Source organism: Myxine glutinosa, chromosome 8 (assembly GCF_964187855.1).
Source record: "Myxine glutinosa chromosome 8, kmMyxGlut1.1, whole genome shotgun sequence".
Lineage (NCBI taxonomy): Eukaryota > Metazoa > Chordata > Myxini > Myxiniformes > Myxinidae > Myxine > Myxine glutinosa.
Window position 1 is genome coordinate 100,876,966 of NC_136268.1, and position 22,238 is coordinate 100,899,203.

Genomic DNA, 22,238 nt, shown 5'->3' on the forward strand with positions numbered 1-22,238 from the left:
TATGTGTAGAGGATCAAATGTAACGGAGATAAAAATACATCGTATACGATTGGCCCAAAGGAAAGGGGAATGGTGTGGCGAGAATATAATTGATCAGGGGTGGTTATGGAAGAACGCATGCGATGACTCTAGGCTGCATGCTTTGAAGATGGTAGGAAATGAGTCCATATAAACAGGCAGTCTGTTTTCTTTGACTAAGGTGAATTTCCTACATGACATTCTCTTCCAGGCTCTCCTCAACTTGCTGGGCTACTTGTGTGATCAGCTACGAGCTGAGCGACATTTTGACTACCTTCGATCTTTTCGCATCATTAGCCGCAGCGACACAGAGGAGATCGGTCACAAGGTGAGTCCTTCTGCCTTGCCTGTCTGTGTGTCGACAGTGCATTCAGAAAGTATTCAGACCCCTTCACTTTTTTCACATTTTGTTATGTTGCAGCCTTGTGCTGAAATCGTTTAAATTCATTTTTTTCCCTCATCAATCTACACTCAATAGCCCATATTGACAAAGAGAAAACAGGATTTTAGAAAGTTTTGCAAATTTATTAAAAAGAAAAAACTGAAATATCACATTGACATAAGTATTCAGACCCTTTGCTATGACACTTGAAATTTAGCTCAGGTGCCTCCCATTTCTCTTGATCATCTTTGAGATGTTTCTACACCTTGATTGGAGTCCACCTGTGGTAAATTCAATTGATTGGACATGATTTGGAAAGGCACACACCTGTATATATATATATATAGGGTCTCACAGCTGACATTGCATATCAGAGCAAAAACCAAGCCACGAGGTCGAAGGAACTGCCTGCAGAGCTCAGAGACAAGATTGTGTCGAGGCACAGATTTGGGGAAGCCTACAAAAAAAATTCTGCTGCATTGAAGGTTCCCAAGCGCACAGTGGCCTCCATAATTCTTAAATGGAAGAAGTTTGGAACAACAAGGACTCTTCCTAGAGCTGGCCGCCCGGCCAAACTGAGCAATCGGGGGAGAAGGGCCTTGGTAAGAGAGGTGACCAAGAACCCTATGGTCACTCTGGCTGAGCGCCAAAGATCCTGTGTGGAGATGGGAGAAACTTCCAGAAGGACAACCATCACTGCAACACTCCACCGATCTGGGCTTTATGGCAGAGTGGCCAGACGGAAGCCTCTCCTCAGTGAAAGACACATGAAAGCCCTTGGAGCTTGGAGCACCTAAAGGACTCTCAGACTGTGAGAAACAAGATTCTGTGGTCTGATGAAACCAAGATTGAACTGTTTGCCCTCAATTCTAAGCATCATGTCTGGAGGAAACCAGGCACCGCTCATCACCTGCCCAATGCCATCCCAACGGTGAAGCGGTGGTAGCAGCATCATGCTGTGGGGGTGCTTTTCGGCAGCAGGGACTGGGGGACTGGTCAAGGTTGAGGGAACAATGAACGGAGCAAAGTACAGAGATATCCTTAATGAAAACCTGAAACAGAGCGCTCAGGACCTCAGACTGGGCCGAAGGTTCACCTTCCAACAGGACAATGACCCTAAGCACACAGCCAAGACAACGCAGGAGTGGCTTAGGGACAACTCTGTGAAGGTCCTTGAGTGGCCCAGCCAGAGCCCTGACTTGAACCCAATCGAACATCTCTGGAGAGACCTGAAAATGGCTGTCCACTGACGGTACCCATCCAACCTGACAGAGTTTGAGAGGATCTGCAGAGAAGAATGGCAGAAAATCCCCAAATCCAGGTGTGCAAAGCTTGTCGCGTCATACCCAAGAAGACTCGAGGCTGTAATCGCTGCCAAAGGTGCTTCAACTAACTACTGAGCTAAGGGTCTGAATACTTATGTCAATGTGATATTTCAGTTTTTTCTTTTTAATAAATTTGCAAAACTTTCTAAAATCCTGTTTTCTCTTTGTCATTATGGGATATTGAGTGAAGATTGATGAGGGAAAAAATGAATTCAAACGATTTCAGCATAAGGCTGCAACATAACAAAATGTGAAAAAAGTGAAGGGGTCTGAATACTTTCTGAATGCACTGTACCTTTCCTTCGGCATGCTAAATGAGCTAAAATTTGGATTATGTCCAAGTTATCCGTGCCCCTTCCCAAGTTAGTGGGGCAACTTAGCATAACAATTGTGCATTTTGTGAGGAAAGCACCAAATTTGGCACACTAGTAGACTATCACATTATGAAAAGATCTGGATATTGGGCCATCTCAGATTCAGAGATTTGATTTTTGCAAGATTTCGATTCGATTGGGATCGAAGAGAACACCTTCTTCGTCTTCTGTACAGTGACGTTGCCAGCCCTGAATTATCTGGCTACATCTGGGTGCTTCATTGGGAGTGCAACCATGTCCCTCAGGTGAACAGGGATCCACCTGGCATAGTGTGGGTGGTCTAAGGCATGGAACCATGGGACCAGTTCCGTCAGGGCATCAAGGTACATCGTGAATGAAGCCTGCCGCAGAGAACGCACGTAGACCAGTACCAACATCTCTAGTTCCAGCACAGTTGCCCAGTACTGAAAGTTGGGAATGTCTTCTCCTCTCTGGTGACACCAGTCTTCGAACTCAGGCAGGTCTTCTGCATCATCAGCATATGTCATACAGTGGCGTTCATACGCACGGTGTTGCAGGATGTGCAGTGCCGCTGCAGTGATTTGATGAGCTCTTCTTGTGCGGGTGACGTGGGCAGCTCGCAGGAAGGAGTCGGCCGTCCCTGGCGTTGCAATCTCAGCTTGCAAATCTGCAAAATCTGCAAATCTTGCAAAAATCAAATCTCTGAATCTGAGATGGCCCAATATCCAGATCTTTTCATAATATGATAGTCTACTAGTGTGCCAAATTTGGTGCTTTCCCCACAAAATGCACAATTGTTATGCTATATTTAGCTTAGCTGCCGGACTAAGTGTGCATTTGCCTGCATCGCCCGTGGTTTGAGGTGCCCTGCAAGCGTATGGGCTTGACTAACATGCCCAACTGGCCTTAATAACAGTTGGACAAAGCTGTCTAATATATCCTTAATATTTTAATGTATAATTGAACCATAAGCACATTTTGTACGTTGAATGTTCATTTTGTCCAATTTAGAGACCATTGATCAATCCTGTTTATAATCTGTGTAGTCTCTTCACCGTATGTCTGTCTATCTGGTTGTGCATCTGTGTGTTGTTCTCAAGGGCCTTTCTTTTCTTGTCTTAATTCCTTATACAGTGCCTTCAGAAAGTATTCAGACCCCTTCACTTTTTCCACATTTTGTTGTTACAGCCTGATTTTTAAATGGATTAAATTGAGATTTATTTGTCAATGATTTACACATAATAACCCATAATGTCAGTGAAATGTATTTTTTCCAAATTTTTACAAATCAATTAAAAATGGAAAGCTGAAATCTCTTGAGTCAACAAGTATTCAACCCCTTTGCTATCACACTTAAAATGGAGTTCAGGTGCATCCAATTTCCTTTGATCATCCTTGAGATGTCTCTACAAATTGATTGGACATGATTTAGAAAGAAACACACCTTTTTATACAAGATCCCACAGTTGACAGAGCATGTCAGGGCAAAAACTCTAACATGAAGTCTAAGGAACTCTCCATATAACTCCAGGATAGAATTGTGAGGATGTATAGATCTGGGGATGGACATAAAACAATTTCAACCGTTGGTCCGATTGACAGGAAATTTTCACCATAGGTGCAACTCCACCTGAAGAATCTTTTAATGATAATTATGACGTCATAGGTCACGTGGTTTGGCCGCCATCTTGGAAAATCGAAAAACTTTGCACCTCTATATAATATCTCCGATAGTGCTGAATATAAAAAATTGAGACATGGCTCATTGTAAAGAACTCTCCATGGGGAATAAAATATGTTAATGATGATGTCATAGGTGCCTCCATTATGACGTCATAATTCGACAAGTTCAAAACTTCATCCGATCAAGATGAAATTTCTTGAGCATAATCTAGGAATAAATTAGTTTAGAAAAAAATAATGATGACGTCATCGGTCACGTAGTCCGGCCGCCATATTTGTTTTAACACAAAATCCTTAAAAAACACTGAAAATACATCCTGGCGAGGGTTTGCAATCTCTGATTGCTCTTTTTCTTGTTTTTGTTTTATGAGGAAAATGGAATTTCTCTTTTTATACGATAGCCCAAAATAGTGTATATACATTTAAGTCTGCTTTGACAAAAGCACATATAGGAAACTTGGGGACTTGGGGTATGTTGTTTCTTGTGGTATTTTGAAATGTTCCCGAAAATTTCAGCTTCGTACTATTTATTTCCAGGTTGGGCCTATTTTTACCTGTAGCTCTTGGCCTAATAAGGCAAATGCTCTGACAGGAATAACAAACAGATCAACCCACAAATACTCATTTAACAAGTTTCAAAATAGTTACCTCCGCCACCAAAGGTAGATGGAGGTTATCTTTTCACCCCTGTCTGTCTGTTTGTCCATTTGTCTGTCTGTTTGTGAACAAAATATCTCAAAGTTGTGGACGGATTTGGACGTAATTTGACAGAGATGTAGCGTATGTGAAAAGGACGAAATGATTAGATTTCGGTGAAGATCCGGATTCGGATCCGGCTACTATATCCCTGCGCATCGTAAGAGGCGACTAAGGGTTGGCGTCAGGAAGGGCATCCGGCCATAAAAACATTGCCTCAAACAGGGAACCATGATTGTCATGGGGCCCGCAAGGCTAACCCCCACTCTAGCAGGGAAAATGGCCTTAAAAACGATCATTCATTCATTCATTCTACTAGAATTTTTAAAGTGATTCTTCACCATTGACAGATAGGGCCAAAAACGATACATAGCAGGATATCTCAAATAGTTGTGGATGGATTTGGACAAAACTTGCTGGAGAGGTTGTGTGTGTGGCAAGGAAGAATCGATTCCATTTTCGTGAAGATCCGGAAACGGATCCAGCTAGTAGAATTTTTTAGTGATTCTTCACCATTGAGTGATATGGCCAACCAGGCGGAGGTATGCTCTCTATTGAGTGCCGTTCTCGTTTGTTCTGCTTTCATTTATCATATTGCGTGAGTATGATGATGTAAAGTGTTGGCAATAGGTTCAACTATCCCATCATAACCACAACCACAATAATGAAGCAAGAATGCTGCAAGACAATAGACTAATGGCGCTTTTCCATTGCACAGAACGGTGCGGTACGGTACTGTACAGTACGGTTTGGTACGGTAATCCCTGTGTCGTTTTTCCATCGCACAACAGAACCGTGAAAATAGACTGAGTTATCTGAAGTGACGAGAAAAAAACGCGACCGCTGTGGTGACGTAATTTCTCATGCGACACTAAACTGTAAACAGCTCCGCAACTATAGAGAGAGAGAGAGAGAGAGAGAGAGACAGAGACAGAGACAGAGACAGAGACACAGAGACACACTGTGAGAGACTGAGTGTTAAGGTCTTTTATTACAAAAGAATAAAAAAGCACAACAAACCAAGTAATTCAATAGCAGTCAACAAAATAATTAAATCAAGGAATTGAAAAACATGACATTAATTATAATTAGAGCAGCAAAAAAAGTTCATCTCCCTCCACCTTGCACAGGATTTCAGCTTTGCACCATTTTTGAACAGAGAGACAGAGAGAGAGAGAGAGAGAGAGAGAGAGAGAGAGAGAGAGAGGGAGAGAGAGAGAGAGAGGGAGAGAGAGAGGGAGAGAGAGAGAGAGAGGGAGAGAGAGAAAGAGAAAGAGAGAAAGAGAGAGAAAGAGAGAGAAAGAGAGAGAAAGAGAGAGAAAGAGAGAGAAAGAGAGAGAAAGAGAGAGAAAGAGAGAGAAAGAGAGAGAAAAAGAGAGAAAAAGAGAGAAAAAGAGAGAAAAAGAGAGAAAAGAGAAAAAAAAGAAAAAAAAGAGAAGAGAGTGACTTTTGCGTCCTTTTATTATAAAAGTATTTTAAAAACCCTTTCACAAAGCAGTTGTAAACAAAGCAACCAGTTTAAAGAAACATTTGCATAAGGATCATAAATACACAAAAAAAGGAGCAAAGGATATTTAAAAGAAACCAGCAATGTTTTACAAACCAAATGTGAAAAAACAAACAATTTTAAAGGAAATACTCATGCGAGAGCTATGAATACATCAAAAAGCAAAATTAAGCGTTTCGTTCCTCACAGAACAAATAACATTTTTAACACACCATCTATCATAAAATTCTTGTTCTTTTCCGTACTCGCTGCAATACAGGTACTCAAGCTGTATCTGAGAAATAATCAGGACTTTCAAGGTCAATAAAATATTACAAATAGAAAATTCACCACCTTCCACCTTCTTTTTCCTTGTTTTGTAAATTGCCATTTTTCCTTCAGCAACCAAAAAGGTCGCTAAAGCAGTTTCGGACTGATGTACAGCAGAAATAGGATAACCACAAATAAATTCAACAGAAGAAAAAGAAAGCCCCATTTTCAAAATATTGGCATGCAAAAACTTAAACAAAGGAACAAGTCTTCTGCACCCAACATATTGTTGCGGATCTCTACGTCGGCCTTCTTCCCCTTAAGAAGGGGGGATTAGTCCCCTTGTTCGTGACTGACCGACGTGAGTCCTGACGCTGCACAGCTCCCTCCGGAGAGGCAGGAGCGCAACCCCATTCGCGACCGCGGACAGATGGTAATTGCCGAGCGGTTTAGCAACCGCGGCACAAACTATTAACAAGGACTGACCCGATCCTTAACGTTGGCCAAATCGTGCCACAGGTATTCAATGAGGGAAATCACTAAAGCGACCGAATGTGAAGAAGAAGAACGTAGGAAGAACAAATATGATTTATTACCACTATTTATACACTCAAAAGTAACCAAGGAGGAAGAAGTATAAGAAAATGAATGGAAGAAGAAGAAGACACAGTGCACAACTAGCTTATTTAAACAGGCTTAACTTATACCCAGGGACAACATGAAAGACAGACGACAATCACACTTACACGGGGGATGATGACAGGAATGGCAGGAGGTGGATGGCTGGAGGGAGAGGAAGGTTCAGCTTGGACCGGAGCACGGTCGGGCCGGGAGGGAGCAGCTGCCGCCCTGGTCTTGATCGGTCTCGCACGGCGCGTTCCTTCGCGGCTGGTGCAACTGCCGTCGAAGCCAAAAGCTGCTGTGGTTAAAGCTGCTGCGTGCTGGTGCGTCGCGTGCTCTCCAAGGACTTCGTTCGTGCGTCGCGTGCTCTTCCAGGGCTCATTTCTCACATCGCATCTGAGGTGGGGGCGTCCTGCCGCGGGTTATATTGACCACACCCCCGAACCTTCGCGAACCTCCCTGATCATTCTCTTTCCGCCCTCTCAAGCCAAACCCCCGAGCGTTGGTTGGTCGCTCGAGCTCTCCTGGCTCCACCCTTTGATGACAAGGTGGAGACACGCCTTTCTTCTCCGCCCCGACCGCGTGCTCAATGGAGGCAAATGCAGCCAACCGCCCAATGCAGTTGGCAATAGTGATGCCACAAACCCCATCCAAAGTTACTGGCACTTTGAAGATGCCATGGGGGCATCGGAGGGACCTATCTTATTTAATTGATGCAACGCAATGAATTAGTGGACCACAGAGCCCTTATACTGACATATATTAAGGACCTAACTACCGAGGGGAAATCTATGATTTGCTACGTGTGTGCGATGGATTAACTAAGGGCGACCTTTGACCTTGATACTACAGAGGGTGATATTTACAACAAGTTTTACATCAAATTACACACACAATTCCCAAATCCTCAACACTGCACCCTCCTTCCTTGCGGGACGGCCCAGCCCGAAAATTTTAACTTTAGTGTGACACGCAGGTGTAGTAACCCTCTACAATTAACCTGACCCTGAGTGCGACAATCTTAAAACACGAATAAATATGTCCCGCTAATTGCGTTGCACCCTGCCTAACAGTTTCACACCCACAGCTAACCAAATTGCGGAATTAATTCTCAAACTAAACATTTACGGTGGGGGAGCATTATTTACATTGACATTATTTTGACTATTTACAAAACTCAACCCAGGACCTGTGATTGTTCTTTTGAGGAAACAAAAAGAAATTCCTGTTGGGAGGGAGGAGACAGCATGCATTGCATCGACGCACCAGTACCATAAAGCACCAAAACCCACCAAAAGCACCATTCGGTGCAACAGTCACCAGTTCATAATCATCATACACAAAAAAAAAACAACTGGTGGTGGTCTTCTTCTTCGGCTCCCTCTGCTGGCCGTTGTTCTTCTTGATGTCGTCTTTCAATTCTTTTCTTCTTGCTGGCGGCCTATTTGGACATTAAAAAAAGGAAATGCACAAAGCGTGTCCATTTTTATTTAGGCCCGCAGGGGCCAACTAAGGGTGGTCCACCTGTTTGGCGTAGGTGCCACCTTTCCGAGGTCCGCAAGCAAGATCCTGGGCCATCGTGGCCGGTTCCAGCAGAGGTGCCAGGCCCCAAAACGTGGGGTCCATAAAGTGGTGCTTGGCCGCAGAACGGCGGTCCATAAGTGGTGCATCAATGCAATGCATGCTGGTTGCGGGAGTTCTGGTACACAATGGCGGACTCCTGCACGCTCCCCTCGGTGCCCAGAGAGCACAGTCCTCGGGTGGGAGACCGGGGAACAGAAGACAGGTGAGCGAGTGGTAAGGTCACAAGGGTACACATCAAAACAGGTAATGCAGAACGAGGTGCGTACGGAGAGCGAAGTGAGAAAGCTCGTCCCTACCGTACGCCCCCCACATGTGACCTACACTACCCCCCCTTGCCCCTCCCCGTATTTACAAAAACCTACACATTTACAAATTCGTCACTACTGTCACGTCTTCCCTATATTTCCCCTATACCAAATTCGTCACCACAATCCCTATTTCTAACCAAATTTGCCATCACCCAATTCATCATCAATCCTCATAGGAGGGAGAGATGGAACAACAAAGCACAATGTCTCACCCATGTCATGATGCGTCTCACAATCCAAACATTTGCCCAAAAAAAATAATCAAAACAACCATGGCATGGTGTGGAGTCCTGTCACCTCAGGTGAGTGGATGTAGATGGTGCAAGGAGATTTCAATCCTAACTATCCTCTAAATGACTTTAACACACTTTACACTACCCGGGGTCTTTCCCTGCCAAACCATTGGCCATCTTACTCTCTATGCGGTTTTAAGAACCAAATTCCCATTGACCAAACTGTGGTGCTTCATCAATTTGGGGTCTCACTCCCCCGATTCAACTCCCTGTGCCTTTGCACAATTTCAGGACTGGGTCGTGTGGCCCTCCCAGCAGGTCTACCCACCTGCACACCTCCACCACTGTAGTTGCCTCCGAGCTTACCTGCTCCTTAAACTAACCTATCTAACTGGGGAAGGCCCTCCTTGGCGCTTACCCCACTCGGTGCCCTCTCTGGCACTGGGCTACCCGGGTCCGTCCTCCGGATCCTCGGGCCCCATCCACAACAACTCTACCGGCTCCCAGAGCCCACCTGCGGCCTCACCTGGCCGACATCCTAACAGTGGCGGAGTGCCCATTCAACTACACACACTAACAGGCCACACGCCCAGCCATTTCCACGTCACCAATGCACCCATCCAAACACCATTCTTCCACACGCACCACAGATGCCAATATCCAACCACAATTTACCTACTCCCTCAACCTAACTCTTAAACTACCCTCCCCGGGTATTCGTGATGGGGTCCATCCTCCCCATACACACCTTCGCACCATCCACTCCACTCCACAGTTTTCACCATACTCACTCCACACCATCCATTCCATGCTCCATGTATTCCAGACCATTTATTCCATACAACCATTCTCCATTCACCTGTATTTGCACACCTGTGCCATCACTCTTGGTGCTACCTGCACCCTCCTTCCTCCCAGGACCCTTTGGTCAACACAACACACAATCACCATTACTCACTCATACACTGCTCCAAACCCTGTTCACTTGCACACCTGTGCAATCACACACCTGGTGGCACTTGCACCCTCCTTCCTCCAGGCTTCTTCATTCAATACAATACACTCACCCACACTTTTCACAATACGCTACTGAATACACTTTTACACACACACATCTCTCCCGAGCATTGCCTAGCAATTCCTCATTTGCTCGATATCAATACTCACACACACGGCATCATCTGATCTGACTACTCCCCTCTGAAACTCGCGCTTCCCCGTCGCCCCATTAAACTATTGCGCTCCCTCGTTGTTATAATCCAACTACCCTCTCTATGTCCCCACTACCTGTCCAATGTCGCTACTTACCTCTACCGTTACCTATGGTCAATCTCTAGGTCCCTACACATTATCCAAACCCTCCCTTGGCGAGCTTACACTGCCATAAACCCCATAAAACTATTGCTCCTTTGCCCCCTTATCTGAGGGATGGCAGAGTTGCCATCCCACTACATCGGGTATCTCTCACTACAAATTTTGCTCATCCAATTCCAGTCAATCAAAATTTTCCAATCACAAATTCCCTATCCCTACCAAATGTCCTTTAACTGGAGCCTCGGTGCATCTTTACATGCTCAGAACTTGGCTTTGCCAAGTCGAGCAATGAATGTGGGTGGTTCGTTGCCGGCGGTTGGATTCATCCGGCATTCGGTGCAGGGAAGGGGGCTTACCCGGGCTGAGATTCCACGCACCATCTCGGCACGGAGCCATCCGATGGCCCGATCTTGCCCTGCCGGAACGGGTCAACCACAAGGGGTCGCCGTGATGACCCTTCCGACCGGGCCGCCCGCTCCGCTTAGCGGAGCATGGACACGACCGTTCGGAGCGAGGCCCGGCGTGGATCCCGTACGGCGGTTCCTTTGAACCCGCCGTGGTTACGATCCCCGCTGGTTCCCGTGGCGCACAACGCCCGGCACGAACCGAGGGCTCGCTTCGGCTACAAGTCGATCTAACCGCTATCCCGTTTAACGTCGATGCTCCACTTGCATGCTCACACCCCGCGTTCCGTTCCTCGCTCACACATCCAGCTGTCTCCGTGCTCTCCGTCATTGCACCTTCTCTTACACAACACCCAGGTACACTCATTCCGCTCACAGACTTTGTCACACACCTGACCACCGCACACCTTAGCACACACTCGTCGTTCGCACACCTCACCAACACACCTCTTCGCGCCCACTCCTCGGTCACATTCTCTGTGACAACCACGGGTGTGCTCTCCTCCGCACACCCAATCACGTGCTCCACTACCAACTCAAGCGTGCATTCCCACACGCGCTTGTGCATCCCCTCTTACCTGCTACAACCAACTCGTGCTTCGTGTCACTCTCACTACTTTCACCACCACACTCGGTCGCGCATTCACCCTTACTCTTGACAGCGCTCTCTGTAATCATGCACTCCTCTGTTACACACCTTTTTCGCGCATCCTCTTGCGCACACTCTCCCGTTACACCCTCCGTAACACTCACCACAGGTGTGCATTCTTCCATTACATCCCCTGTAACACTCCCCATTCCACGCTTCCATGTGCCCCCCCGCACACGCGCCACGACCAACTCACTCTCGACAGCACATTCACTCCTCGGCGCACACTTTTTCCTCACACACCCCATAGTCGGACATCCTCGCACACCTCCTCCTTCACACTCTGTACCTGTCGCACACTTCACCAGCGGCCTCTCACGAACACCCGGGTCTAACCCAACACCCAAGCCGACTGAATCTCCCCTCACACCATATACATTTCCGAGTATATCGCCCCTCACCTCGGCACCTCGTCGTCGCTCCTCTTCCGCCACCTGCAAACTCTTTATTTGGTTAGTGAGCATATCATCATGATTTGAGCACAGACCTTGCACATATTCCATTACTTCCTCCTTTATCTCCCTCTTAGTTTCCCTCCGTCTCTTCTTAATTTCACTCACCCCCTCTTCCACATCCTCTAACTTTTTCTTCACCTCTTTCATTTCCCGGTGCGCCCCTCAATTTCTTCCTCTAAGGCCACCTTAGCCGTCTCTATGTGCGTCCTCACCTCCCGTTCTTTCGTCTCCATTGCCTCCGTTACCTCGTCCAACCTCTTTGTCAACCCCTCATGTACCATCCGACATTCCCTCTTTGTCGCTATGAGTTCGTTCTTTATCTCCTTCTGTGTCGCCTTTAACCCCCCGATTATTGCAGTGTTCTTTTCCACCTGCTCCACGAATTCCTTTTGTCCCACCGTCAGCTGGTCTACTCCCCGTGTCAGGTCCTCTACACCCCCCTGTAACCCAGCCGTATTATTCCTCACCTCTTTCTCCATACGCTCCTCACCTCGCTTTACCTCCTCGCGTACCCCCGCAAACTCCTCGCTCACACCCCGTCTGATCTCCTCCCCAATTTCTCCCATCTCTTTGGTAGATGCTGCCCTCATCTGTTCCAAATCATTCCTCTGGGCATCCAATTTAGTTTCTAACCCGATTTTCACCTCCTCTATCTTATCTCCCATCTGTTTAATTTCCCGGACAGATTGCTCCCCTATTTCCCTCAATTTGCCTTCCATTGTGTTTTCTAACCCCCCTAACCCATTCTTCACCCCTTCCATCTGGTTCTCCTGGGCAGCCATTCTATTTTCCAACCCCGTTAACCCCTCTTTCATTTCCCAGATTTGGTTACCCACGTCATTCAGTTGGCCCCCAATTTACCTGCTAGCCCTTCCAACCTGTTGTCTATCCCCTCAAATTTATTGTCTAGCCCCTCAAATTTGTTGTCTAACCCTTCAAATTTATTGTCTAACCCCCCAAATTTAGCTTCTAGCCCCCTGATTTTGCCGTCGAGCCCCCCGATTTGGCTTCCCATAGTACTTAACCCGTCTCTCAATTGCTCACTGGTACCCCTTGCTTCGTCCCTCATTCTGCTTTCCATCCCTTCAATTTGGTTTCCCATGTGCTGCCCCATTCGATTTTCTAATTGCTCACCCTGAGCCCTCGTCTCTTCTTTTTGGGTGTCTAATTTGGCCATTATTTGCATCATAAATACTCTCATGTACTCCGGCATTTCGGGCTCGGCTGCCGCGACCACGTGCGAAGCGCCGCCATTTTGTGCACCTGATACCCCTGCAACCAGATCTTCATTGCTCTCCGCCTCTCTCTCCCCCCCATATACATTACCCTGGGGTCCTGGGTCGATTCTACCCCCTTTAACTCCCCAACCGGCATCCGATCACCTTGACCATCCATGGCACGATTTTAACTTTAAGATGTTAAATAAAATTGTGGGCCACTCGTAATTTGAGCGCGCTAAGCGCGCTTCAGGTCCGAATCCCACTCCTGACACCAAATGTTGCGGATCTCTACGTCGGCCTTCTTCCCCTTAAGAAGGGGGGATTAGTCCCCTTGTTCGTGACTGACCGACGTGAGTCCTGACGCTGCACAGCTCCCACCGGAGAGGCAGGAGCGCAACCCCGTTCACGACCGCGGACAGATGGTAATTGCCGAGCGGTTTAGCAACCACGGCACGAACTATTAACAAGGACTGACCCGATCCTTAACGTTGGCCAAATCGTGCCACAGGTATTCAATGAGGGAAATCACTAAAGCGACCGAATGTGAAGAAGAAGAACGTAGGAAGAACAAATATGATTTATTACCACTATTTATACACTCAAAAGTAACCAAGGAGGAAGAAGGATGAGAAAATAAATGGAAGAAGAAGAAGACAGTGCACACTAGCTTATTTAAACAGGCTTAACTTATACCCAGGGACAACATGAAAGACAGACGACAATCACACTTACACGGGGGATGATGACAGGAATGGCAGAAGGTGGATGGCTGGAGGGAGAGGAAGGTTCAGCTCGGACCGGAGCACGGTCGGGCCGGGAGGGAGCAGCCGCCGCCCTGGTCTTGATCGGTCTCGCACGGCACGTTCCTTCGCGGCTGGTGTAACTGCCGTCGAAGCCAAAAGCTGCTGTGGTTAAAGCTGCTGCGTGCTGGTGTGTCGCGTGCTCTCCAAGGACTTCGTTCGTGCGTCGCGTGCTCTTCCAGGGCTCATCTCTCGTATCTCATCTGAGGTGGGGGCGTCCCGCCGCGGGTTATATTGACCACACCCCCGAACCTTCGCGAACCTCCCCGATCGTTCTCTTTCCGCCCTCTCAAGCCAAACCCCCGAGCCTTGGTTGGTCGCTCGGGCTCTCCTGGCTCCACCCTTTGATGACGAGGTGGAGACACGCCTTTCTTCTCCGCCCCGACCGCGTGCTCAATGGAGGCAAATGCAGCCAACCGCCCAATGCAGTTGGCAATAGTGATGCCACAAACCCCATCCAAAGTTACTGGCACTTTGAAGATGCCATGGGGGCGTCGGAGGGACCTATCTTATTTAATTGATGCAACGCAATGAATTAGTGGACCACAGAGCCTTATACTGACATATATTAAGGACCTAACTACCGAGGGGAAATCTATGATTTGCTACGTGTGTGCGATGGATTAACTAAGGGCAACCTTTGACCTTGATACTACAGAGGGTGATATTTACAACAAGGTTTACATCAAATTACACACACAATTCCCAAATCCTCAACACTATGCATGATAAAGCGTTTCACGACTTTCACAAAAGGGGCACACTTCAGAAATGTCATTTGAAAATTTGTGCAACAAAATGTTATGAGGAAGAATCCAATGCGCAAGTCTCCATTGCAGGTCGCCCGTCCGCTTGGAGATTTGGGGCTGCATATAGACTGCGCCACACAGGAGTAATAGGTGAAGGAGTTGACAGGTGCTCTCTCCACTGAACTCCAAAAGGGCCGTTTACAAAATCGGCAAAAATAAAGCGCACACAAAATTCATGCAACGCCCCTTTCTCAATGGAGCTAAGGGGTACAAATTTGCCATTAAAATTCAAAAGCAAAACAGGGAAAGCATATTGGTCAAGCAAACCCGCAGACTCAAACAGGCTCCTGAACTCTACTCCAAGATTATTTGCTGCTCTTGAGATAGCAAAAAAAAATCTGCCCAATAATCCTAATGGACCTGAAACCAGAGCTGGCAGAAGTTTCGTGAGCAGACTTCCATCTTTCTCTTTGAAAGTCCAACAAATTACGGACAGAGAGAAGATCTGACCCCACAAAGTACTGGACAAAAGTCCTGGAAGAAGGAATGGCTGAAAAAATGTGGTTGTAGAAGATTGGTTCATTGAGGAACGTCGAGGTGGTAATGGAACCGGTCTCACGACGCAACGACAAGGCTTGCCAGGCGTTGATGACACTCTGCATGTACAGCGGAAGTGATGAGACATCGATCTTCGGGAGATCAAGCAAAAACAGTTCACGACCATATCCCAGCTGACCTGCTTGCTTTAGCAAACACAAGGTTAAACTCTCCCAATGCATGGGGCTGTAAAGAAACTTCTTCACAAAAAGAAGGCGGAAAGTCATGAGCCTGCTGTTGACATCAACGAGCCCTTGACCCCCCTCATTACGTGGAAGGCTGAGCACGCCTGGTCGGAGCCAGTGTTTACCACTCCAGAAAAAAAATCAATTTAATGTTTCTGGATGGTTTTGATGAGCCATTTTGGTGGCTGTAAGACCATAAACCTGTGCCACAGGGTAGAAGTGACCAAGTTATTGATCACCAATGCTCTTCCATGGTAGGATAGGTTGCAAAGAAGCCCTTTCCATTTTTGTAGCTTGGAATGCACTTTCTCAATTAATCCATCCCAGTTTTTTTGAATGCATCGGGAATCACCGAGGTGCACGCCCAAATGGTAAACGCCATCATTCTGCCAGGACAAATTTCCTGGCAGTGGCGGGAAAGAAAAACCTGAAGGTAGTCCAAAGAACTCTTTGACCAGTTCTTTTGACCAGTTCACAACTCTTTGACCAGTTCACCTTGGCCGAACAAGCAAGACTAAAATTATTGAGAGCTCTGATTAACTCGGATACATCGTCTTGAGACTGTATTGCAGTGCAGATGTCGTCTGCATATGCTACAACTTTTATAGGGGGAGCATTAGGGGAAACGGAGAAACCCAAAAATTCTCGCGAAACCGAACTAAAAGAGGCTCAATGGCAAGAATATAAAGGAGACCAGACAAGGGACATCCCTGCCTTATACCCCTTGAAACAGAAAAAGGAGAAATCAGTTCATTATTAACTTTCACCAAACTATAAATATTATGATAAAATAACTGGATGCATGATATAAAGGTGGGACCAAAACCAAAACCCTTCAGAACAGCAAATAAATATTTGTGATCTACACTATCAAAAGCGTGTTCTTGGTCTATAAAGACGAGGCGTGTGCTCTTGCGTAGGCAGTCACACACGTCAGAAATGTCACGAACAGCACCAAGATTGTCATATATCGATCGTCCAGGCATGCAACAAGTTTGATCGGTGTGGACAAGCGAGTGGACGACGGATTTTAAGCGTGAGGCAAGGACTTTGGAGAATATTTTGTAGTCGGTGCACAGTAGGGAGACTGGACGCCAATTCCGAAGTAGCTGAGTGTCCCCTTTCTTTGGTAGCAAGGACACAACTGCTCGTCTGCAACTTAGGGGAAGCTTCCCAACTTGTAAACTTTCTTGGAGCACTTCCAAAAGCTCAGTTCCAATAATGTCCCAAAAAGCTTCATAGAATTCACGAGGAATGCCATCCAGTCCAGGAGATTTACCAGTTGGTACACCGAAAAGCACGCGCCTCAATTCCCCCAGGGTAATAGTGCTCTCCAGCGAGACTCGCTGCGATTCACACAACTTGGGCAATGGTTCAACAAAGGTATGTGCAACATCTAAATCAACTTCTTTAGCACACAAAAGAGAGGAAAAATAATCACTTACTAACCTTCTGATAGTTTTAGGTTGACTTACAATCCCACCATCTGGTGATTGCAATTATAGCATTTGCTGTTGTGCTTTATTCTTATTCTCCAAGGAGAAGAAATACTTAGAAGGAGAGTCAAGAAGTTTTAAGTTTTTCATTCTTAGCCGAACTAAAGCCCCTTGTGCCCGTTCTTTAACAAGGCGATGAAGCAGCTCCTTCTTGCTTACAAAATCTTTGTATTCTTTTGTGCTGCTACTCAACTTGGTAGGATTTGCTTGCAGTTCTAGAATCTCTTTTTCAAGTTTGGAAATCATTTAAAAAATTATCCCTCGAGTGATAGAGATTATATTGTTTACAAAAAAATTTGATATGGGTTTTTGCAATATCCCACCATTGCCTCCTGCTCTGGAAAGTGTTTTTCCTAGCATGGACAAACAAACAACAACATGCATTTTAAAGGCCAGTTTCCCTGCTAGAGCGGGGGTTAGCCTTGCGGTCCCCATGACGATCTTCTCCATTTTGCCCTATTTTCTGCATCTCTCCTTGTTAACCCCCTTGCCCGCATTTCTTCTTCCACCATCTTTAGCCAAGTCTTTCTCGGTCTTCCCCATCTTCTACTTCCTTCTACATTCATTTCCATCACTCTTCTTAACCAGTCACTTTCATCCTTCCTCAACACATGACCAAACCATCTCAACCTGTTCCTCTTCACAGCATCAATCACAGGCTCTATTCCCATCATCTTTCGCAATTCATCATTGTCTTCCTCTCTCTCAACGATACTCCGCACATCCGTCGAACCATTCGCATTTCCACCCTTTCCAACCTTCGTTGCTGCTCTACGTTCATTACCCATGTCTCGCTCCCATAAATCATAACACTTCTCACACATGCAGCATACACCTTTCCCTTCAGCTTCAACGACACTCCCCTCATCATCAGCACGCCACTCAATTCCCGAAACTTCTTCCATGCACATCTCACTCGAGCAACCGTTGCCGAGTCTGATCCACCTTCTCCATTCAGCATGTCTCCGAGGTAGCAAAATGTTTTCACACCTTCCAGCTTCACGCCGTCTCCAAGATCCAACTCAACTTTTCCTCCATCTGCAGCTCCCTCTGTGCACACCTTACATTTGAATGTAGCTGCCACACTGGTTAATGACCCTCTCAGACCACTACATTTTTGATGAACCCACTCAGCGCACATTGTACACTGAATGGAGTTCACTCCGACACCCTTCCTACACACAGCACAGGGCCACTTCCCAGTTCTTTCCACCTCACCACATGCTTTACCACTTGCCATCACCTTCGTCTTTTCGATATTCACCTTCAGACCTTTTGTCTCCATACATTCCTTCCACGTGTTCATCTTTTCCTTCAGTCCATCCATACTTTACGCAATCAACACCAGATCATCTGCATACAACAACTCCCACGGTAAACCCTCCTTTACGTTCTGAGCCAGCACCTCCATCATAGCTACAAATAGCATGGACAGACTCCCAAAAATCTCTGAATGCATTACAAAAATGCGGTTCTTCTCGCAGTTCCACATTGCAGGCCCAATAGGCACTCGTACGAGGGGCGGAGGGAAAAATCAATTTTAGAGAAACCAAATGATGATCCGAAAAACCAGAGGGAAAAATCACCGTTGACAAAATCAAATTCCGAAACCCATTATTGATATAAAATTTATCTAACCGAGCAAAGGAAACTCTGTTATTAGAGGCTTGGCACCATGAAAATTGCTTAACCCCAGGGTGCTGCAATCTCCACCCATCAACCAGGTGATATTTTACTAGTAAAGCCGCCAAATGTTTTGCACTCTCAGGGTGAGGTTCTATACCATTACGGTCCAAAGATTGCTCTAAGGTACAACCAAAATCAATTTGGGCTAAACAATAATTATCAAGAAGGGAAAAATATTCTTTTCTTTGAGAAGGGTCACTTGGGACATAGGCATTCAACAATGTGATCTTATGGCCTCCATAAGAAAAAACAACAAAGGCCAAATGACCTCGCCTGACTTCATGAAATGCTATTTGGCTGGATGAGATTCCTGATCTAAACCAGAAAGCAACTCCAGCTCTAGGACAATCAAATGAACTGAAAAACCAAGAACCTCTTATTAGTCCCCTACCGGTGTACACCGGAGGGGACTATAGGTTTGCACGCCGTCCCTCCGTCCGTCAGTCCGTCACGCAAAGAACAGTTTTCCGGACTTTTTTTCTAAACGCTTAATGCTAATGATTTCAAACTTGGCACATGGTTTCCTCATGATAAGTTACAAATCAGGTTCGAAATTCACGACGTTTCGATCATTTTTGACAAAGTTATGGCACTTTGAACTTTTGGAATTCTGTAATTTTGATGATCCTTAACTCAGTGCCATTTTAAGTTTTAATTTCCTTTAAAAAAGATTTTCTCTGCAATAATATGACCGATTGAGATCAAATTTTGACCGTAGGGGGGACTCAGTCTGTAGAATATTGTAATGGTAATTATGACGTCACAGGTCACGTGGTTCGGCCGCCATATTGTGTTTCGTGAAAACACGAAAACCCCTTTTTCTCTACAACGGCTGAACAGATCGAGGCCAAACTTTGCTGGCAGAATCGCGTACCCATGTCGAACAAAAAAGTCATGCGTCACATGGTTTCAGAGTTATGACGTTTTTAAGCATGAACCTTTAAAACCGAGCTCCTCCCTCATTTTTGATCCAATCGAGGGGAAACTTCACAGATCTGTTCAGCATGTCAGTCTACTAAAATGTCCTTTTAGAATTTGTGATAGGGCACGTGGTTTGGCAGATATTGTTAATTAAACGAAAAAAAAATTTTTTAATGGATATCTCTTGTTTATTCCAGAGTTCTCCTCAAGCCGCACCACGTGCCCTCAGCCTTGTCTCGCGAACGTCAAAAGCGTGACACAGCGCGCGCTTTCCGGAGGGGCGGAGCCAAGCCGAGCGACATATATATATATATATATACACACATCGATCATTGATCGTGAACCGGAAAATATAATAAATTACTGATATTTAGCGACTCGAAAGGTTCTTTATCAACAACTTATTTTCTCATGCTTCTGCTGACCTGTTTGCAAGGTGTATAAATCGAAGTCCCAAGTGCGAATCACAGGTGAGCCCGTCCTGAGGTAATTTGCGATTGGGAACGATTCAGAACCTGTGGATAAATAACCCTTTTTAATTTCCCCAACAGTTTTCCGGACGACAGACTGCCGGTAGGGGACATGTATTGCAGCGCAATACTCAGAATGCTTGTTGTATTCTGCCATTCGGCTGAACAGGTATCCCCACAACGTACATCTTGCAGAAAGGCGATGTCTACATGCCTTTGCTCCAATAATACCCGTAAATGTGTCTTCCGTATAGGGGCACGGCCCCCGTTTATGTTTATACTCGCAATAGATTAAACCATAACGAGTTTTAAGAGTTTATCAAGTGGCAGATCGTCGAAGTTCTTTCCTTGCTACGGAAACAAATTTTTTCAGTCTGTACACCTGAGACTCATTAGCACCATAGGCTGTCGGATCGCTTATGATGCGAGATGCAGTGACTTGGAACTTGTCCAATTGTGGGAAAAAATCAACAAGTTTTATCTTTTTCCGAAAAGTATTATGAAGAAATTTAATTACTTCGGTAGGAGAGGGGGCATCTAAGTCCTCGCAGTCCTGCGAATCCCCAGCTGCACCCCCTATCTCATTAAGATCCAAACTCGAACACGTGTCATCCGAATCGCACGACTCCTGCTCAATAACGCGGTCTTTTACCTGTACAGGTGCATCGGACACTGGCATTGGCTTAACGAAAATCAATTCGTCAGGTAACGGATCATTCTCCGCAACCTTGGTTACCTCTTCAGAGGTTTCTGGAGTACCAGGTACACCTATTGTTTGACTGCCATGCCTAAGCTCATCATTTACTGATGTACAGTCTGCAGAAGGTTTACCTCCACTTGGAGCATCACCTGACAAGACGTGTTGCTGCTCCATAGCCTCCTCCTCACCAGGAGGAGGAGGACAGGACTCAGCACCGAGGAGGTTCGGACTACCCTCATTTCTATTGAGTGAGACCCTCTTCACAGTGACTGCTTCAGCGTATGAAACAGGCTCGACTGTACTTGCACCTTGGTGCCTTTGTTTTCCTCATGTAACAGCACAAAAGCCGCTCGTATCCTCGGTTTGATTTTCAGCAGTTTCATCTGGCTCTGTGGGAGCCTCGTTACCTGGCACAGGTTCACTTTCCTTTTCAGACTCCCCCCTTGGCTGTTCGGACACGCTACTGGGACATTCGTTTTTAACATGTCCGTGCTGACCACATTTAAAGCATACCAAGGTCTGTGACGTAGTAAACACCCGGTATGTATAGTCGTCATGTTTAATTTTCAACATCACCTCCAAATTGCGAATTCCCGGCTTTAAAATAATAAATAATTGACGCCGGAAGGACAGAACATGTTTTTTACCTGCTGATCCTTAAATCGAACAGGAATGAAAGTTATTTTCGACACGACTTTACCATACTGCTGCTCCAAAGCAGTCTTAATCTGCTGGTGTCGGATGAAAGGCGGAATATTGGATACGATTACTTTCACCGAAGGTGCATCCAACGGTGAAACAAACACAAAGATATCCGGCTCGACAGTCAAACCGTTTTCGACAAGCTGCGTCACCATTTCCTCTTTCGAGACGAAGATGACGACGTGCTGATTCATCCTCGATGCAGCAATTACATTGTGCATACCGATACATTTACCGACACACAAAACGATCTGCTCCACCGTCACCTCGGAAGGTGGTGCGCACGACAAACCATTTTTCCGACAACTTTTCCAAACTGGAAAAATCCTCGATGTTCGCCATGGCCACGGGCGTGGGGATACACTCGATACCTTGAAGCAAACAAGCAACGCGGGATCGAGTGCGCTCTCTCACTCTCAAGCTCGCAAGAAAAGAAACGTGCAGATTAAAGAGAGTAAAGAACAGAGCGGGAGGAAGGGCAGCGCTACCACACGACGTGCACCATGAGAAACGCTGCACAGCAACGTTCTTAGAGAGAGAGAGAGAGAGAGAGAGAGAGAGAGAGAGAGAGAGAGAGAGAGAGACAGAGACAGAGACAGAGACAGAGACAGAGACAACGACAACGAGACAACGAGACAACGAGACAACACTTTTGCAGACGATTATGAATACCGACAATGAAGATTTGGGCCTTGTTCGTCGGCGCAAACAAAGAATGAACATAGCGTGACGGTTCTGTGACTTGCGATTGACCAATCAACGGTCTGCAGTATTGCTAGCTCCACCCATAGGTCCGGGTTCGGCTCGCTTGGTACCTATCCAGAGCAGGAATCAAATTTAGCACGGGTACTTAGGTACGGTACGGTTCGCTTGGCAATGGAAAAAAACGGATTTTGGTTACGGTACGGTACGGTGCCGCGGTGGAAAAGCGCCATAATAGAGCATCAAG

At 46.2% G+C, this 22,238-nt stretch overlaps 1 protein-coding gene across 1 annotated transcript in view; it reads left to right on the forward strand.

Moving 5' to 3' along the window:
* BCL10 (BCL10 immune signaling adaptor) overlaps positions 1–22,238 on the forward strand; it is a 40,519-nt gene that overhangs the window by 6,950 nt on the left and 11,331 nt on the right. Inside the window, exon 2 of the mRNA XM_068124969.2 lies at positions 230–346. Coding sequence (XP_067981070.2) covers positions 230–346 — 117 coding nt within the window. The remainder of the gene's footprint in view (positions 1–229; positions 347–22,238) is intronic.